This window comes from Oncorhynchus nerka, linkage group LG7 (genome assembly GCF_034236695.1).
Source record: "Oncorhynchus nerka isolate Pitt River linkage group LG7, Oner_Uvic_2.0, whole genome shotgun sequence".
In the NCBI taxonomy this organism is placed as follows: domain Eukaryota; kingdom Metazoa; phylum Chordata; class Actinopteri; order Salmoniformes; family Salmonidae; genus Oncorhynchus; species Oncorhynchus nerka.
This window is the reverse complement of record NC_088402.1, coordinates 19,655,077-19,676,340: the sequence shown is the minus strand read 5'-3', so window position 1 is coordinate 19,676,340 and position 21,264 is coordinate 19,655,077. Positions and strand designations below refer to the sequence as shown.

The 21,264-nt window shown below is 41.7% G+C and overlaps 1 protein-coding gene across 1 annotated transcript; it reads left to right on the top strand.

Annotated features, from left to right (window-relative positions):
• The first annotated feature begins 794 nt into the window (after positions 1-794).
• On the top strand, positions 795-20,939 carry LOC115131295 (protein lifeguard 1-like). Its single transcript, XM_029662885.2, has 7 exons — positions 795-945; positions 11,424-11,795; positions 12,506-12,618; positions 13,063-13,263; positions 14,026-14,154; positions 14,648-14,791; positions 16,134-20,939. The coding sequence occupies exons 2-7, from the start codon at positions 11,447-11,449 to the stop codon at positions 16,281-16,283; spliced, it is 1,086 nt and encodes a 361-aa protein (XP_029518745.1). The 5' UTR covers positions 795-945; positions 11,424-11,446; the 3' UTR covers positions 16,284-20,939.
• Positions 20,940-21,264: the final 325 nt, after the last annotated feature.

The window sequence follows — 21,264 nt, the reverse complement described above, 5'->3', positions numbered from 1 at the left end:
GCTCAAACACATTAAAAAGGAAAGAAATTCCACAAATTAACTTTTTAACAAGGCACACCTGTTAATTGAAATGCATTCCAGGTGACTACCTCCTGAAGCTGGTTGAGAGAATGCCAACAGTGTACAAAGCTGTCATCAAGGTAAAGGGTAGCTACTTTGAAGAATTTCAAATATAAAATATATTTTGATTTGTTTTACACGTTTTTGGTTACTACATGATTCCATATGTGTTATTTCATAGTTTTGATGTCTTCACTATTATTGTACAATGTAGAAAATACAATTGAAAAAAAAACTTGAATGAATAGGTGTCCAAACTTTTTTTGTACTGTATATTGTGCCAAGACTGTCTTGCAATAAATGTGTAGAACATATGTAAAACAGAAAATGTATGTTAACTACTTTCCTTGAAAGCAAATTCAAGATACTTTATAGCAAAATGGTGCATTCAATATGCACAGCAAAATAAATGTTGACAGTGGATGTATGTAAATTAAACCTGTGGTTTCATAATAAAAATGTGATTTATTTATTTTTAAGCTTAGTGGTGAATTTAATTTGTTAAAGTATGCATGGTACAGTACACACCACTAAATTCAATATAAGGTATTGATTCTGACACACCCAAATGTATGGATCAATGTTTCAGACATGACTCTAGTCATATTGTAAGGGCATCAAAATTACAGTACACTCAATATAGTGTATGCAATTTGTTATCAATTAAATAGCCCTTATCAGTAGAAATTGGTGATTTCCACCAATGACTATGAAATCCCACAAACAGCAGCACATGACGTCAGTTACTGTAGCGCTCACTGTTGCGGGAAAAGCTGTTGACCGATGACTGGACATTTACATCAGATGAAATAGCTGGGTTTCGAAAGCGAAACGTCAAATCAACGGGGTTTTGCAGTGGCTAATATATTACACTGTTTAAGAAGGGTAAGGTTGCTTTCTATTTGGAAATTATTCTATTGCTTCTAAATACATTTAGCAGTAACGCTGTAGCTAGCATATGGCTAACGTAGCTGAACATGTCATGCCCAGTCGTTGTTTACTAAAAACATGAACAAACACATTGACTAAGATACACTAGCTAAAATAACGCATCTAGTCTTTGACTCTAAGTAGGATAACAACACTTGGGTGGTGCTAAAATGCCAGACAGTTCGGTTTGCTAAAAAGATGAACTGGTAAACTGACGATGCGAGGCGTGCAAGGCTTGTTGTACAACTTTGTCGAAATGATGAATGGATAACTAGCTAGGTAGTGAGCTACATCTTCTACGTCTTTATTTCCCCCATGCGCTAACATAATATAGTTACCAGTTTTAGCTTGTCAGTCTCTTTGTTATTGTGTATCGAAACGAAACTATTTTCTTTAATGAAACGTTATTAAGCTAACTAACAATCGTCTCCCTCAGTCACGGGATTGTTTAGCAACTGAGAGCGAGATACGAGCGCAGACAACATGCTCATTTAATCTAGACTATTCCGCATTAATGAATGACAACACTGTCTGGGAGGCATTTGCTATAGGTAAGTCTACACAAGAAATTGGCCATCTGGGAACGAGCGCTGTAAACGAGAAGGCCCATCTGATCATTTATTCAGTCAGCGGAGGCAAGGTGCATTCAACTGATACGATGCACATCGTAGTACAGGCCGTGGATGGATGTACAACACTGATATGATGGGCGAATTGAAAAGCTAGGATTAGGTTGCCGGTTGTAATGTACGGATGCGTTGTTTATGTATAGCTTAATAACGAGCAAGTTTTATTATGAGGCAAATAGGGATGCTATCAGTGTTTACATTCAATTTTCTTTGTTTGCAGCCAATTAGCTGGAAAGAAGGTGCCAGTCAGTGTGGGCTTTAATACTCAGATAGGCCTACTGTCCAATTGTTTACGTTGTTGGAATGCACACAGAATATTCCCATTAGTGCTGATTACATATCGGTGTTCATGCAGCTGATATTTGTTTATTTCTAGAAATGTGAATCAGCAGCCTGATACTCAGCCTCATCATTTTCAAGGTCTTGAATTGTGCTCAACAAGAAAATAACTCAAACTTGCTGTCCCCGCCAGAGGCTGTTTAGGCCTTTTTATTAATCTTCTCCCAATAAATACTTTATTTTACTGTGCTCCTGATTTTACTATGGTCGGGACGATACCAGTATCGCGATAATTTTTCCATGGCCAAAAATGAAAACACTAAGCAAATCAAACTCTTGCCACTATACTAAGGAGCAGAGGTGGGACCAAGTCCCTATTATTCGAGTCACAGGCAAGTCTCCAGTCACAAGGTCCGAGTCCAAGTTGTCCATTCTCAGTGCCGAGTCAAGCTATCTATACATGCAATTTCTTGTTCAACTACAAATCTTAGTCTATTTATTGAGGTTACCAGAAAGCCCTTTTCATTATTTTGTCTACAACATATTTTGATGTAAAAAAAATAATCATTTTAACTCATTCCAAATGCAACCGTCATAAGTGAATAATATATTTCAAGCAATTTTGACATGACAAAAGACCAGTAGGCCTACTGTAATAATTGTTGCTTGATGCCCCAGCGTTTTACACCTGCATTTTTTGTTGTTGCTGAAAGTCTTTCATGTTAGCAGCCAATATCAAGTAGGGATATCATGTCACTTCTCTGAAATCCAGAGCAAGCAGAATAATAAGGCCTACCTACCTGTATGGTTGCAGGATTGCCTGGAAAGCATGGTCTGTCTGTACAGCACACTCACTTTGGCGGGCCACTCGTTGCCATGTGGCTAGCCCTTTGCGTCCTCACATATACTGTCATTCGTCCCATAATATTGAAGGCAGTGCGATGTCACAGATATCTAAAGACATCTAGCCAGTAGCCTATTGTTCTGGTAAAGATGCCTCGGTAGTACGTTTCTCAACTGTATTTTATATGGATAATCTAGATGGCCTACTCTGTTTTTGTCAGGCAAGGAGTGCTTTCTGGGTCTCTAATCTGAATATGCGTGCCCTCCTTGACATGCCGGTGCTGATGGCTGGGCCTTGTTCAACAATCAAGACGCGCAACTTTTTGGTTCTGAAGCACAGATGAGATTTTTGATACAGTCATTTGGTGCAGTAACGTAGGCCTATATTAGAAAGCAATAAAATAGGCAAAGGTGTGTGTGTTTTTGTTTATATATAAATACAAATGATAGGCTATATATAATACATTTTATATGTATGTGTAGCCTATTTAAAATGTGAATAAAAATATGTATTTTCCCCCCCATTCAGTTTCACTCGCCCCCAAAAAAAAAAAAAAAAAAACGAGAACCACTAGACTATCTCACCCGACCTGTCTTGATTGACAATTTGTTGTTCCAATCAGAGGGTAATCCATGGAGAGTGCCACAAAATGTTTGACAAAACATTACAAAACCTGGCCAGATAAGTCAAAGTTGAGTCCCAAGTCTTGAGGCTCCAAGGCTCATCAAATTTGTGACTCAAGTCCACACCTCTGCTAATGAGTATTGCGATACTGTTATAGTCCCGGAGGTACTGTTTTCCTAAGGATATTGAATCTGCTTTGTGATTTGCTTCCTTGCCACAATACTAACAAGTATTGCAATACTGGTATGGTCCCAGCCAGTAGTTGTTACGGTTTATAATTGAGACGGGATAGTTTTCCCTTTATGGCGTAGCCCTAGCAGTTGAACAGTAAAATATTCCTGTAACATGATAGTGAAATGTCTGCCCATCTGATTTTCAGGCCTTCTCTGTGTTCTGGGGATGCATGCTGTTTTCTGGACATAAGCTGTGTTAGTCTTATGTGGAGCAAATTTAATTTGACTCTTTCGTGCATTGCATTGTGAACATGCACGCTTCCCTTTCCTGGCTTGCCATTTGAGAACTCTTCAGTGCATTACATTTAAAGCACGATCTAAATACAATTAATTAATCTCCCATTCTTTCCGGTAGCAATAAGGATGAGAAAGATGGGGCGATTGCTAATAGGTTCCTGGATATTTCTGCTTTGTAGTCAAGCACCATCGCTCTATGTGATGGGATTGAATCGGGTCCAGACATGACTGAATATCTATAGCAGCCATGGAAATAACTACTCAAACCACTTCAAGTTTGTATGAGTCCATTCTTTTCACTGTCAGAGAAAGCCAAAGAGTAGAGAGAGGAGAAAGTACCGGCCTTGTTACACAATAGGCTTGGTTGGGATAGGCTCATCTGTCCCACGTTGTCTCCATTCCTTTACAATCAGTGAGCAGTGAACACCAAAGAATGGATACCACTGGAGAAAGTACATGAATTGTTACATAGTAGGCTGTCTTGTCCAATATCACCTCCACTGAGTCTTTTACAATCAGGAACCACCAAAGCAGGGAGATTACTATGTTACAAGGCCTGTAGTTCCCCCCCCCCCCCCCCTATCTGACTCCTATAGTCTCCATTCCTTGACTATCAGAGTACATACAATTTCAAAGTCAAAAATAGTGAACATTCAATTGCCAAAATATTGAAAATATTCCATTGTCACTGTCTGGTCCACATTGGGTAGACATCAATAGAAAAATAGGAAATTACTATGAAGCGATAAAATATTACTTCGTTTTTAGTCTATGACTTGATTATTTTTAATTCCTTAGTCATCTCATGTCTGCTCAGGCAGTAGCATCCAGCCAGTCAGACAATGTTATCTCTGCTCCCCATACTGTACTGTCTTTAGTCATCCTATTTAGCTAGCTTGCCTAAGCATGCTGCAGCGCTGACAATTTGACTAGTTTTCAAATTAGATTTGCATGACACAGACGTGTAATTTTCCTTTCACTGTCAGGCCCCTGGAAGTGACTAAGCATTTTCTTAGAATATTACCTAATCGGTTTTGTTACATGGGTTTGGTCAATCACAACATGGGTGCCTCAGAGGGGTTCTTGATCAATGTTTCTGATATTAGCTAGAAGCAATGTTGTGTGCTCCCCTCTGGGCTATTTCCTAGAGCTGGTTTACTGGTAAATATACAGTGCCTTCAGAAAGTATTAAAACCCATTGACGTTTTCCACATTTTGTTGTTGCAAAGTGGGATTAAAATGGGTAGAATTGTCATTTTTTGTCAACGATCTACACAAAATACTCTGTCAAAGTGGAAGAAATGTAACATTTGTATAAAAAAAAATCTCTCTCTATATATACGTATGTATGTGTGTATATATATATGTGTGTGTGTGTGTATATATATATATATATATATATGTATATATATATATATATATACACACACACCTAACTGTATGTAAACTTCCGACTTCAACTGTGTGTTTATGTATATATATATATATATATATATATATATATATACATACATACATGCACAGTTGAAGTCGGAAGTTTACATACACTTAGGTTTGGAGTCATTGAAACTCGTTTTTCAACCACTCCACAAATTTCTTGTTAACAAACTATAGTTTTGGCAAGTCGGTTAGGACATCTACTTTGTGCATGACACAAGTCATTTTTCCAACAATTGTTTACAGACAGATTTTTTCACTTATAATTCACTGTATCACAATTCAGTGGCTCAGAAGTTTATGTACACTAAGTTGACTGTGCCTTTAAACAGCTTGGAAAATTCCATAAAATGATGTAATGGCTTTAGAAGCTTCTGATGTGTACCTGTGGGTGTATTTCAAGTCCTACCTTCAAACTCAGTGCCTCTTTGCTTGACATCATGGAACAATCAAAATAAATCAGCCAATACGTATGTACGTACATGTGTGTGTGTGTGTGTGTGTGTGTGTGTGTGTGTGTGTGTGTATATATCTATATCAATTATTATTTTCAAAATTCTTCAATCTCTGTCAAATTGGTTGTTGATAGAGAATCATTTACAGGTCTTGCGATAGATTTTTAAGCAGATTTAAGTAAAAACCCAGGGACAATCTTTGTCTTGGTAAGCAACTCCAGTGTAGATTTGGCCTTCTTTTTTAGGTTATTGTCCTGCTTAAAGGTGAATTCATCTCCCAGTGTCTAGTGAAAGCAGACTGAACCAGGTTATTGTCCTGCTTAAAGGTGAATTCATCTCCCAGTGTCTAGTGAAAGCAGACTGAACCAGGTTATTGTCCTGCTTAAAGGTGAATTCATCTCCCAGTGTCTAGTGAAAGCAGACTGAACCAGGTTATTGTCCTGCTGAAAGGTGAATTCATCTCCCAGTGTCTAGTGAAAGCAGACTGAACCAGGTTATTGTCCTGCTTAAAGGTGAATTCATCTCCCAGTGTCTAGTGAAAGCAGACTGAACCAGGTTTTTCTCTAGAATTTTGCCAATACTTAGCTCCATTCCGTTTCTTTTTTAATCTGGAAAAACTCCCTAGTCCTTAGCGATTGCAATCATACCCATAACACGATGCAGCCACCATTATGCTTGAAAATATGGAGAGTGGTTCTCAGTAATATGCTTGCACAAATCCAACACAGCACAACACCATGTATTCAGGACAAAAGGTGAATTGCTTTGCCACATTTTTTTGCAGTATTACTTTAGTGCCTTGATGCAAACAGAATGCATGTTTTTGAATATCTCTATTCTGTACAGGCTTCCTCCTTTTCACTTTGTCAATTAGATTAGTATTGTGGAGTAACTACAATGTTGTTGATCGATCCTCAGTTTTCTCCTATCACAGCCATTAAACTGTTTTAAAGTCACCATTGCCTTCATGGTGAAATCCGTGAGCGGTTTCCTTCCTCTCCGGCTACGGAGTTAGGAAGGACGCCTGTATGTTTTGTAGTGCCTAAGTGTATTGGATGGTGTATCAAAGTGTAATTAATAACTTCATCATTCTCAAAGGGATATCCATGTCTGCTTTTTTTTTTACCCATCTACCAATCGGTTCCCTTTGTGATAAGTTGTAAAACTTAAAAAAAAAACATAATTCCACTTTGATATTGGGTATTGTGTGCATTCCAGTGATGACAAAAATATTAATTTATTCCATTTTAAATTCAGACTGCAACACAAGCAAATTGGAGAAGGGGTGTGAATACTTTCTGAAATCACTGTATATATATATGTGTGTGTGAGAAGGGGAGTGCGTGACTAAGAATGAAAATGTATGCACTCCTGTAAGTCGCTCTGGATAAGAGCGTCTGCTAAATGACTAAAATGTAGATGTAAAAGAGCGGTGTCATGGAAAGCTTGTGCTGTCTGCAAAGCCACTATTCAGTCCCAGACAGTTCCTAACTGAGCTGATGGATTGATTGTCTACACTACATTCTTGTTGATTCAGACATGCAGAGAGGTGAGTTCAGACAGCCCATGGATCAAGCTTACAGGAATTGCTGCTGGGTTCTGTACCTACCTTGTCAGTAAGCAATTATTATTGTCAGAACAGTCAAAATGGCTTGTGTCAGATAAGGATTGTAGTCTGTTATGATCAAATTGTATTTGTCACATGCTTCGTTTACAGCAGGTGTAGACTAAGTGAAATGCTTACTTACAGGTCCTTTTCCAACAATGCAGAGTAGAAAATAACATGGTTATGTATATGAATATTAGTACCGAGTCGATTTTAGTGGTATGAGGTCATTGAAATAGCTATGTACTGGACAGGTAGGGGAATGTTGTGAAGCCAGATGCCAATGAATGTTACCCATCTGGGTCGAGTCCCCAATGGTCAAGCCAGTGTGCAGAGACCGTATCGGGATGCAGGGGCTTACGTCCCAAATGGCACCCTATTCTCCTTTTAGTGCACTACTTTTGACGAGGGCCCAGAGGGTTGTGTTCAAAAGTAGTACACTCTTTAGGAAATAGGGTGCCATTTGGGAGACATGCAGGCTTTGGCACCAAGGGGAAATGGGACAGTCAGGTGTTACATAATTCTACTGTTATTCAATGTGGCCCCAGATGCTGTAGTGATGTGATTTGCCCCTCTGCTTTCCCTTGCTTATCCGATTGAGTGTGAGAGAGACAGGATTAGTGTGTGTGTGTGTGTGTGTGTGTGTGTGTGTGGACTTGACTGTACAAGTCAAGGGGAACTTGTTGTGCAGAAGCTACCGTCTAGGGATACAAAAGGCTAAGTTATACTACCAGAAGTGTCTCCACAAATCACTCGATAAACCTGCCATACAGTTGTATGCATTTAAAAAAAAATGTGGTTGGCTCTGACCACCTGCATTTTAAATGTGTATTAAAGGAGGACAATAGAATGGAGCGAGCTTGAGATGGCTGAGGGACCCTGTAGAGTGAAGGAAGGGGGTATTGGGGTCAAACACAAGGCCCCCTGGACACATTTCTACCTGGCCCGTGCAATTATTTGTGTTGTCAATTCATTTTTCCCGCTTCCATATAGCCTGTGCTGCACTACAAGTCACAGCAATGCACTGCCAACGTGCTGTACACCAAACGGCAGTGCATTGCCACACACACACCCTTTCTCAGACCCAGCCACACCCACACACGAGCCAGCCAGTGTGCAGTATCATATCATATCAAATCAAATGTATTTATATAGCCCTTCGTACATCAGCTGATATCTCAAAGTGCTGTACAGAAACCCAGCCTAAAACCCCAAACAGCAAGCAATGCAGGTGTAGAAGCACGGTGGCTAGGAAAAACTCCCTAGAAAGGCCAAAACCTAGGAAGAAACCTAGAGAGGAACCAGGCTATGTGGGGTGGCCAGTCCTCTTCTGGCTGTGCCGGGTGGAGATTATAACAGAACATTGCCAAGATGTTCAAATGTTCATAAATGACCAGCATGGTCGTATAATAATAAGGCAGAACAGTTGTAACTGGAGCAGCAGCACGGTCAGGTGGACTGGGGACAGCAAGGAGTCATGTCAGGTAGTCCTGGGGCATGGTCCTAGGGCTCAGGTCCTCCGAGAGAGAGAAAGAAAGAGAATTAGAGAGAGCATATGTGGGGTGGCCAGTCCTCTTCTGGCTGTGCCGGGTGGAGATTATAACAGAACATGGCCAAGATGTTCAAATGTTCATAAATGACCAGCATGGTCGTATAATAATAAGGCAGAACAGTTGAAACTGGAGCAGCAGCACGGCCAGGTGGACAGGGGACAGCAAGGAGTCATCATGTCAGGTAGTTCTGGGGCATGGTCCTAGGGCTCAGGTCCTCCGAGAGAGAGAAAGAAAGAGAGAATTAGAGAGAGCATACTTAAATTCACACAGGACACCGAATAGGACAGGAGAAGTACTCCAGATATAACAAACTGACCCTAGCCCCCCGACACACAAACTACTGCAGCATAAATACTGGAGGCTGAGACAGGAGGGGTCAGGAGACACTGTGGCCCCATCCGAAGACACCCACGGACAGGGCCAAACAGGAAGGATATATCACTAATGGCACTGACTGAATCTTCTACAGAACCAAAAGTTTAAACTTGTAGGCATTGTGAATTCAACCTCAATTGCTCCGCTATCATGTGTCTCGTTTACCTTGCACAGCAGATGGAAAGTGTTCAGACACATGTCATAGCTAGGCTAATAAATGTTGTAGTCTGGCTTCAGTTTTTAAAGCTTGACCATGAATAACCAAAAAACTAAACTTGCAACAAAACACTATGCAAAGGACAAACATGTCGGCCTATTACAGCAACATTTGAGCAGTATCCTAAGCTGGCTAATAAACTGCAATACATTTTGAGAACGCCATACAGCAATACTGCATTCAACCGCACTGGTGATCCATGCAGTGCAAAAAAATGAAAAACATTTTAAGTTTAAATGTTTAACAACCTATAGCTTCATTTTTTGTTGTTTATCAAATGCTTTTTGATTAGGGTGACAGCATATTATTCACATCTGAAAGCATAGCAGCAAAGGCTGAACAGATATGATTTATTATTTTTGTTTTAATATGTTAATGCTATGTACAGCATCCCATGTACGTAGGTGGAATTATTATAAAGGGCCATCTTTTTTTCAAATAAAACCAGTTATAGGCATGGATTTTTGTGTGTAAAAACTGTCTGGCCTGTGAATTCCTTGGTTTTCTTTTCAATATGGCCCTTGTGCTGATTGAGTTTCACACCCCTGTAGTAAGGCAAGTGTTTTCAAGGGTGGGTCCCTTTTTTCTTAGATAGTGCTTAGGGATTAGGGTGCAATTTGGGACTCAGACCAGGTCTCACGAAGCAGATTAATAATGCATTTAATTACCAACACACCTCTTGCCTGGGTCCGTGGTGACTCTGTGCTCTGGTGCAGGAAAGCTTTTAGGGGAAAGCACTGTACCGTTTCCTGGAAAGTCTGAAGGACTGTGTGGATGGTCCGTCTATCCTCATCTAGGTATTTTTGTGAAACACGTCAGGTCCTATTCAGTCAACTGGTAACTGGGTCTTCAAGATGTTTGCAAAACAAGCTTTATAGGCTAACATGCAGTTGAACTTTTCTTTTTGTTTTGCCCCATAGCCTAAATACTGTTTGGTTAAATAGCATACTGGCTGGTGCTAAATTCTAAGTCCTGAGGTGGAGGCTGGTAGGAGGATGGGCTCATTGGAACGGTATCAAACAGATCATACATATGGAAACCACATGTTTGACTCCGCTCCATGAATTCCATTCCAGCCATTACAATGAGCCTGTCCTCCTCTAGTTCTGCCCACCAGCCTCCACTGTAGTCCAGTTTGACCTGGTGGTTGTGTAACAATGCAGTGGATGAAAAGCACAACAAAACATCATGACAGAGACAGGACACAAAGTGTTCTCTCCAGTGAGAGTGTATTATTTGGATTAGGCCTAGACGTGGACAAAGTGGTCTGTCAATCTACATCCTTCCATTTCAGTTTACCGAGAATCCTATTGTCAGGACAAGTGGATCCTAACCTAACGTTCCAGAATCACCTAGCCTATTCAAGAACAGCCAGTCATTGGACAGTGTTTAATGTGGCTTGATTCAACTCATGTCATCAATGCCTCCTCTCTCGCCCTGCCTCCTGTACATTGCAGAGACCAGACTGACTGAGCAGCTTAGCAGTGTTGATGGAGGGTATGTGACTCTGTGTGAACTGTCTGGGTGTTCTCAGGAAGAATCACTGGGCTGCTGCCTGGGCCTTTTGTCTGCCAGCTTCCTCAGTGTTCTCATCAGCTTTGTAATCGGGCAGATTCAGTGTTTGAATCTTAGCACGGTCTTGCCCACACTGGCAAAGACTCATTACCTTTTCCGGTGCTTCCTTTTAGAGGGAGGGAGTAAAACAAGCAAGGTGAAGAAAAATACTTCATATTATTGACCTAAGATGTGTCTGTTGAACTTTAATGCTGAAGCTGTCAAACATAATTAGTCTACGTTTACTATGTTTCACCATTTCCCTTCTCCTGCCTCACTTTCCAGAAAACTCCAGCTTGTCATGTTATCTCAAATGCAAAGTCCCGCCCAACAGTGGTCTGTTCCTGTGAATGCCATACATGTTTCTTTTCATGTTTCCTTGTTCCTCAGGCCACCAGTGAGAGAAACAGACCATGTCTCAGGACAAGAACAGCTACCCCGGGGTCATGGGGGAGAACAACCCCCTCCACAACAACGTCTATGGACCGCCCCAGCCCGGGTTCGGGATAGCCCCTCCCAACTACACCCCGGCTCCAGTGCAAGCTCCATACCCTGGCCAGCCTGCAGCCTATGGCCAGCCTACACCATATGATCAACCTGCACCCTATGGTCAACCTGCACCCTATGGTCAGCCCGGGTTTCCCCAGGGAGGCCCCGGGTTTGGACAGGGACCCTACCCTCAGATGCCCTATCCCCAGGGCCCCTACCCCACAGTGCCCTACCAGCAACCTGCACAGCCAGGGTTCCCTGGTGACCCCAACAGTGAGTAGACAGTAGTGGACATGTAGCTGTGCTTGAGACATTTCACATGATTTATGTTTGGAAGAGCAGTCATATGGTGTCATGGAGAATCTAGGAAAAGGTTGCTCTCTAGACACTCTTTCTGGTTCTTCTGGGTTTACCTCCATTCTATGCTTAAATGGCTATAAGTTTGCAAAACTGTCCCAAGACCTGGGCTAACATGCACATTATTTCTACACTTAAATGTTTTGTAACACTCATGCCCATGTCATACATCATTAATCAAAGTGGGCCAAACGCAATGTGCTCAGGTACAGTTAAATTAATTCTGTTACCAGTCTTCACTCCTGCTTATGTCAGTTTTCCATTTGAAAGGTAGGTTTGGAAATTCTTAAGATCACTGTTTGGTTTTCCACTTAGTTGGATGTATAATTACCCTGAGAATTTGCTGCCTGTGTCTTTCACTGTCCATCAACCTACTGTGCTGAAGAAGCACACATATATCATCCTCCTGAGGTTAAACTGTCTCACTGACTGACTGACTGTCTCACTGACTGACTGACTGATCAACAACTATATAGAACTAACCCTGTTAATGACCCGTGTCAAAACAACACATTCAATAGTCTCACAATCTACAAGCATTTGATTGCCAATAGACTCACCCCTGTAGTGATTAAACCCATGGTTGCTATTTGGTCCTTATTGTTGTTATTGTCTGGGGTTTTCAGCTTCCGCGGGTGAAGGTTACCATGGGGACGTGCCGCCGTCTTACTACGACAACGAGGAGTTTACCAACTCTGGCTTTGAGGACAAGAGCATCCGACAGGCGTTCATCAGAAAGGTGAGACAGGAGAGGGGATGGGACTGCATGAATGAGAACAGAATAACATGTTGTCAGTTGAGTGAATGGAGGAGATAGAATGGTTTGGTTTCTATCAGCTCCTAGTTATTCAGATATAAATGAGCTTTTAGCTAAATCTGGTGCAAAATGTAAATAAATAAATGGTGCAACGCATCACTTCTCATTTTTGAGATGTACTGTATGTTTTTGAGGTACATTGTCCATGTCCAAATACACTTCATGAATAAAACAATGATCTGCTATTATTTTCATGTTTTTGACTATTATTCTAAATAAAGACATTCCCTCACAAATCTAACCAGCAAAGTTTCAACTTTAATTTCAATAGCCAATGTTGACTGACACTTTGTCATAGTTACTGAATATCTTTCTTGAGACAGTCCTATAACATCTGTCTGTCCAACCTTCTCCACCTCCTCCTAGGTGTTCCTGGTGCTGACCGTTCAGCTGATGGTCACCTTCTCCTTCGTGGCCGTCTTTACCTTTGTGGACGATGCCAAGTTGTTTGTGCGGCGTAACCCCTGGACGTACTACGTGTCCTACGCCATCTTCTTTGTGTCTCTCATCACCCTCAGCTGCTGTGGAGAGTTCCGTCGCAAACACCCCTGGAACCTGATGGCATTGGTACAGCCCCACCCTGACTCTGGCTGCATGCTAAATGGCACCCTATTCCCTGTGTAGAGTGTTCTATTTTAAAAGTAGTGCACTATGTAGGGAATAGGGTGCCAGTAGTGCACTATGTAGGGAATAGCGTGCCATTTGGGATGTAGACTCTGTCTTTTAACCTCTAATAGATGCATTGTCTAATGTATCAACCCTATGTATCTGTTAATGTTTCAGGTCTTGGTTTGGGACAGTGTTGCTGGAATTGGGTCGATATTGATATTAGACTAGAGTTACAAATATAAGATAGATATTGTCGCGTTTTTATAAAACTGTGAAATCAATGAAGTGATGAAACACAGATTAGATTGATTAAAGGTGCACTATGCAAAAATCCATTTCCTGGTTGCTAAAATTCTAAAAGTTTGCCTAATTTCAGTTTCTATTTGCTTGTTGTTTTCCATATATAGTGTAGAGATTCATTTTCATAACCCAAAATATTGGGTTTGAAGCTGGTGTACAAAACCGAAAACTAAACTTAAAAACTGGAAGCATAGAAATAGTGTACATAGAACAGATCTACCACTTCATAGACTTACTTTCAATGAGAATTACAGATCTATAACTCACATCTGGAAGTTAATTTTGTCTGGTCGCCCAAAGGGTTACATATTGTGGCTTTAAATACAATTGATGACCTGATTTGTCTCTATATATTAGTTATATGACATTATGAGAGGGATGTGTTGTGGTTGTAATACTGACGTTGTTGTCTGCCCTCAGTCCATCCTGACCCTGAGTCTGTCCTACATGGTGGGGATGATCGCCAGCTTCTACGACACGGAGACTGTCATCATGGCTGTGGGCATCACCGCTGTGGTCTGCTTCACCGTGGTCCTCTTCTCACTACAGGTCAGTAGTACACACATGCACACAGTCATGAATGCGTATACACACACACACTCCATCCTGACTCCCACCTTGCTGTCAGTATCGCACTTACGGTTTTGCAAACCATGATATTAGAGTCTTTTTCTGCCTCCATGGCCTTTGTTTCATTTTCACTATTACTATTACATACTGTCACTATTACTATCAAATACTATTATTGTCACTATCACTTACTATTGCTATCACTATTACATACTGTCACTATTACTATCACATACTATTATTGTCACTATCACTTACTATTGCTATCACTATTACATACTGTCACTATTACTATCACATACTATTATTGTCACTATCACTTACTATTGCTATCACTATTACATACTGTCACTATTACTATCACATACTATGGCATAGCCTTGAGAATTGAGGAATGTTCGGGGGCTTTAACCTCAACTCCCTCTTGGGACAATGACAATCCCTAATTTCCCTGTTTTCTCCCCTAATCCAGAGCAAGTATGACTTCACTTCCTGCCGCGGCGTTCTGTTTGTGTGTTTGATCGTCCTGCTGCTCTTCTCCATCCTCTGCATCTTCATCCGCCACAGGATCCTCCACATCGTCTATGCCTCCCTGGGAGCCCTGCTCTTCACCTGCGTAAGTAGAGGAACTCGCCTGAATTTGAATGATGTATTGCATTTATATGGCACTTTTCAGGGCTTCATGTTTTAAGGGGGGCTCTCGCCTCATCCACACCACTGTGTGACCTGTGAAAGTGTAATAAGTAAATGTGGCATGGTTGACTATCAGGACAAATTTTAGTGTAAAGGGTGTGTTCTTCACTAGGGATCTCTGTCATTATAATCAATGTTATGGTGCATATGGGATGGTTGCTAAATGACAGGGTTGTGACAGGGCTATACCAAGGATGTGTATATAAACCCTGTCTTCAACACAGCGCTGCCTTTCTTGTGTGTGTATATGTAAGTCATTGGGCTATACCCATTGAGCTCTAACAGAATCTAAGCTCAGCGGGACAGGAATTGACTGAGTCCAACTGTTTGGCTATGTGACCGGATTATCACGCAGCTGCTGGTGGCCTCAGGTTTTCCACCTCTGTCTGAGCCCAGTCTGCTCTCCCTGCAAACTGGGATCATTTCATATTTTTTTGTGGAAAAGTGAGAACAAAACAAAAAATGTATAAAAAAAACATGGCTACATTTTGGAAACTCTAAAGGTGGAAAAACGACCTTGCTGATGCGATCAGTCAGTTATGGGCACTAGTCAGACTCACCAAAAGTGTTGTGCCCAAAGCTCTCATTCACCTTTAAACAAGGCAGTAAAAAGAGAGGGCAGCGTGTTAGTGAGGATGGGTGGAGGGGCAGGGCTGCGTGTTGGTGAGGATGGGTGGAGGGGCAGGGCTGCGTGTTGGTGAGGATGGGTGGAGGGGCAGGGCAGCGTGTTGGTGAGGATGGGTGGACGGGCAGGGCAGCGTGTTGGTGAGGATGGGTGGACGGGCAGGGCAGCGTGTTGGTGAGGATGGGTGGAGGGGCAGGGCAGCGTGTTGGTGAGGATGGGGGGGGAAAGTTGGTCCACTGGCCTGAAGGAAAGAATAGAGCGGTGACATAGCACCTAGTAGAGATGGACAGATGCGAGGGATGAATTCCAATGGTTGGTTGTGGGATATGGTAGAGACATTAACGTGAGTGGGGATGAAGAAAGACCATTTAAAGATGAGAACCTTATATTTTATTCAGAATAGTCGGATGATTTCAGGCTAATGCAGTATGGTAGAACATCACTAGTAACTTTTGTTGTTATAAGAATATGAAGCATTAAAAAACATCAGCATAAGGGGCTGAATCCTAACCTGAAAATCCATGTGATGTACCTACTCAGATCTGTATGCACAGCGTTACAATTCTGCCGTACATGATTGGCTGATTGAATGTCTCTCTTGCCATAATCATTCCTTTCTCCATGTTCTGTGTGGTTGTAGTTCTTGGCTGTGGACACCCAGCTCCTCCTGGGCAACAAGAAGCTGGCTCTGAGTCCAGAGGAGTACATCTTTGCTGCTCTCAACCTCTACACAGACATCATCAACATTTTCCTCTACATCTTGGCAATCGTGGGCCGTTCCCGTGAGTGATGGAGCGACGCCCTCTAGAGGAAAGGGAGAGGAAGGCAGCCAGAAGGATTGAATGATGCTCTTTTCCCCTCGCTATCTTTTTGCATGATCTGTTCCACTTTTTGAGGTTCCTTCCAATTTGTCTGTTACACCTCCCCGCCATCATCCCACCCCCTTCAGGAGACGAATTGGGTGACAGAAAAAAGGGTTCTGTCACCTATTGCAGCAGGCCTGCCATAGAGTGCAGCAAAGAAGGGCACATTTTTGAAGTTATTTATTTGAAGTTCTATTTAAGCATGTTGTAAGTTATTCCTTTTTATTTTAACATTCCTTGTTTCTTTTTATGCATTCTGCTTGTTCGGTCATCCTTGGCAATCTGCTTCTACTTACAGAGATTTGGTAGCTAACTAGTAAATCACTTCTGAACAATATTAGCTGAACAAATTCTAAAGAACTCTCCTGTCCTCTGCGATTTTGGCGCTCTTCCTTGCCTTGTGAATTAAGCACTGTAGAGAGAGCGAGTGATATGCTATCTGATAGAGAAAGCCACGCTGTGATGCAGGCCAGCGCTTTTTAAGGAAGAAACCTAGAAACAACACCTTTCCTGCTATATTCTCCCCCTCTGGTGTTCCCTTGTTTTCCTGCAAATGTAAATGAACTCTGCATGGCACCTGAAACAGCTGAGATAAGCTGAATAGATGAATAAAAACCCTCCAGAGGGTTACCTCTCCTAGCTTGCTTGTTACGTAGCTGTACATAGTTCTGTGTGAAATGTATATGACGCTTAGTTCCCTAACCAGCTCTCTCTAGCTCTCTCTAGGCCCGGGGAGTGTATGGCTGTGATGCTCACTAATATATATATATCTCGATCACATACTTTCTCCCCATCCCTCCCTCCATCCTCACTACCACGCTGCCCTCCCTCCATCCTCACTAACAAGCTGCCCTCTCCCCATCCCTCCCTCTCCCCATCCCTCCCTCATATATATATATATATAACTGATGCCATCACTAAGCATTGCTAACCAGTACAAAGACCAAAACTCCAAGCTATTAAAGCGAGAGTGCGCACCTCTAACCCACTCCACAATATGTGAATGTCGTTTGTGTTGTTAACATGGATGTACAACACTAATAGACATGATTAATAATGTATGTACAGTACCAGTCAAAAGTTTGGACACGCCTCCCGAGTGGCGCAGTGGTCTAAGGCACTGCATTACAGTGCTAGCTGTGCCACTAGAGATTCTGGGTTCGAGTCCAGGCTCTGTCGCAGCCGGCCACGACCGGGAGACCCATGGGGTGGCACACAATTGGCCCAACGCCATCCGGATTGGGGGGGGGTTGTCCGGCAGGGATGCCCTTGTGCCATCGCGCACTAGCGACTCCTGTGGCGGGCCGGGTGCAGTGCATGCTGACATGGTCGCCAGGTGTACGCGTTTCCTCCGACACATTGGTGCGGCTGGCTTCCGGGTTAAGTGGGTATTGTGTCAAGTAGCAGTGCGGCTAGGTTGGGTTGTGTTTCGGAGGACGCACGGCTCTTGACCTTTGTCTCTCCTGTGTCCGTACGGGAGTTGCAGCGACGAGACTAACTACCAATTGGATAACACAAAAATGGGGTAATAAAAAATAAAATTAAAAAAGTTTGGACACCTACTCATTCAAGGGTTTTTCTTTATTTTTACTATTTTCTACATTGTTGAATAATAGTGAATGTATCAAAACTATGAAATAAGTGTTAAACAAATGAAATATATTTTAGGTTCTTCAAAGTAGCCACCCTTTAGCTTGATGACAGCTTTGCACACTCTTGGCATTCTCTCAACCAGCTTCACCTGGAATGCTTTTCCAACAGTCTTATTATTCTGAGCACTTGTTGGCTGCTTTTTCTTCACTCTGCTGTCCAACTTATCCCAAAAAATCTCCTTTAGATTGAGGTTGGGTGATTGTGGACGCCAGGTCATCTGATGCAGCACTCATCACTTTCCTTGGTCAAATAGCCCTTACACAGCCTGGAGGTATGTTGGGTCATTGTCCTGTTGAAAAACAAATGATAATTCCACTAAGTGCAAACCAGATGGGATGGCGTATCACTGCAGAATGCTGTGCTAGCCATGCTAGTTAAGTGTGCCTTCAATTCTAAATAAATCACAGACGGTGTCACCAGCAAAGCACCATCACACCACCACCTCCATGCTTTATGGTGAGAACTACACATGCAGAGATCATCCGTTCACTTACTCTGCGTCTTACAAAGACACAGTTGGAACCAAAAATCTCACATTTGGACTCATCAGACCAAAGGACTGATTTCCCCTGTCTAATGTCCGTTGCTTGTGTTTCTTGGCCAACCAAGTCTCTTCTTCTTATTGGTGTCCTTTAGTAGTGGTTTCTTTGCAGCAATTTTACCATGAAGGCCTGATTCACACAGTCTCCTTTGAACAGTTGATGTTGAGATGTGTCTGTTACATGAACTCTGTGAAGCAATTATTTAGGCTGTAATTTCTGAGGCTGGTAACTCTAACGAACATATCCTCTGCAGCAGAGGTAACTCTGGATCTTCCTATCCTGTGTCGGTCCTCATGAGAGCCAGTTTCATCATAGCACTTGATGGTTTTTGCGACTGCACTTGAAGAAGCGTTCAACGTTCTTGGAATTTTCCACATTGAATGACCTTCATGTATTAAAGATGGTCTGTTGTTTCTCTTTGCTTATTTGAGCTGCTGTTCTTGCCATAATATGGACTTGGTCTTTTACCAAATAGGGCTTTCTTCTGTATGCCACGCCTACCATGTCACAACACAACTGATTGGCTCAAATGCATTAAGAAGGAAAGAAATTCCACAAATGCACTTTTAACAAGGCACACCTGTTAATTGAAATGCATTCCAGGTGACTACCTCCATGAAGCTGGTTGAGAGAATACAAAGCTGTCGTCAAGGTAAAGGGTGGGTACTTTGAAGAATCTCAAATATAAAATATATTTTGATATGTTTAACACTTGTTTTGGTTACTACATGATTCCCTATGTGTTATTTCATGTCTTCACTATTATTTTACAATGTAGAAAATAGTATAAATAAATAGAAATCCTCGAATGAGTAGGAGTGTCCAAACTTTTTTGACTGGTACTGTATGTGAAAATATTATTAATGGAATTATATTTCCCCCCCCCCCCCCCCCCCCTTATGTTCTGAATGTTAGGAAGGTTGGTAATTGAGATGCTTTTGTATAAGCTAAATGTGGAATGTCCCATTGGCTTCCTTTGGATAAATGTTTTCCCTCTTACTTTTCGCTTGTCCTTACTAATTCCTCATTTGTCTCTGTCTTCATGTATAGTAAATAGTATTGTTTCCCCCCCCTTCTCTCCATTCTTACTAATGTGAAATGTTTAGGTATTGGAATTTCTGAACACTTTTATACAGCGCTGTTTGAAAAATATCACTTTTTTTTTACTGACATGGAGATTGAAGGATAAGTTATTAATGATATATTTATTGAAGTTGCTATAGAAGGCAGGGATGCTGTGAAGTTGAAAGTAAATGAGCAGGACACCACACTTTTCTGTTGTTCTGAATGATGCATGGGACGCAGAGGGGCATATATTCTGTGAGGTTTCCTGCTTGAACATGGATTTGTGTACACTGGAAGACTTGAAGGTAGAATAAGGAGAGTCTGGAAACACAGAATCACTTTGACTACTAGTCACTAGAGAAACACCTTCTTAGTTTTAACACTCCACTACTGTCAATGCTGACCAATCTGTTGATATGTTCTCCATTGAAACTATACACTAAGTTACATCCACTAAAATGAATACCATTTTTTGAAGACCACATCAAAGTCTTCAATATCTCAGATTGAGTTATAATTTGACTCCTGTTGCACGATCCTTCCCTATTGTTGCATGTGCTGTGATTGCACACTGGGCAGGCACTAGCTGTTTATTTGAGTCATGTTGAACGAAGAATAATCATAACAATAGAAGTGTTATTGTTGTGCTACCTATGGCCCTGTTTTGATTTAATGTTTCTGTTTAAGTAAATGTGTATATACACTGAGCGTACAAAACATTAGGAACACCTTCCTAATATTGAGTTGCACCCCCCCACCCCACCTTTTGCCCTCAGAACAGCCTCAATTCTACAAGGTATCGAAAGTGTTCCACAGGGATGCTGGCCCATGTTCTCTCCAATGTTTCCCACTGTTGTCAAGTTGGCTGGATGTGCACTGGGTGGTGGACCATTCTTGAATCACATGGGAAACTGTTGAGAGTGAAAAACCCAGCAGCGTTGTAGTTCACGACACACTCAAACCGGTGTGCCTGGCAGCTACTACCATAACCCGTTCAAAAGCACTTAAATCGTTTGTCTTGCCCATACACCCTCTGAATGGCACACACAAACAAGCCATGTCTCAATTGTCTCAAGGTTTATAAATCATTCTTAAACCTGTCTCCTCCCCTTTATCTACGCTGATTGAAGTGGATTTAACCGGTGACCTCAAGAAGGGATCATAGCTTTCATCTGGGCACTTGCTCATGAAAAGAGCGGGTGTTCCTAATATTTTGTACACTGTATAATACAACTCCTTAGTGGTTTGATGTGTATCGAGTAAATTGGAGCTTTGTAGTTATGTTTGCACTGTAAATTTGCATTAAAATGAACTGGAATTGGATTCCTTTACACTACTCTTTGTTTTTCATTAAAAGAGCTATACACTTTTTTTCTGTTGTGTGTGTGGTTTGAACCACTCTGATTGATGCTAAAGCCATAAAGCACTTCTTGTATTAAAAGCTGTTTAGTGTGGAAGGGGCATGTGGAGGAAATATTACTTTGTGAAGAGACCGCCTTCAAATGGTCGTCTTACCTTTTGGTGTCATAAACAATCATTGGTTCCTGCCTGTGCTTGGTAAAGATATGAGGGGGGGGGGGCTTTCAACAACAATTTGGCGTCAACGAACAGGATCAGTAATTCCACTTGTGTAGCATCCCAGTGAAGG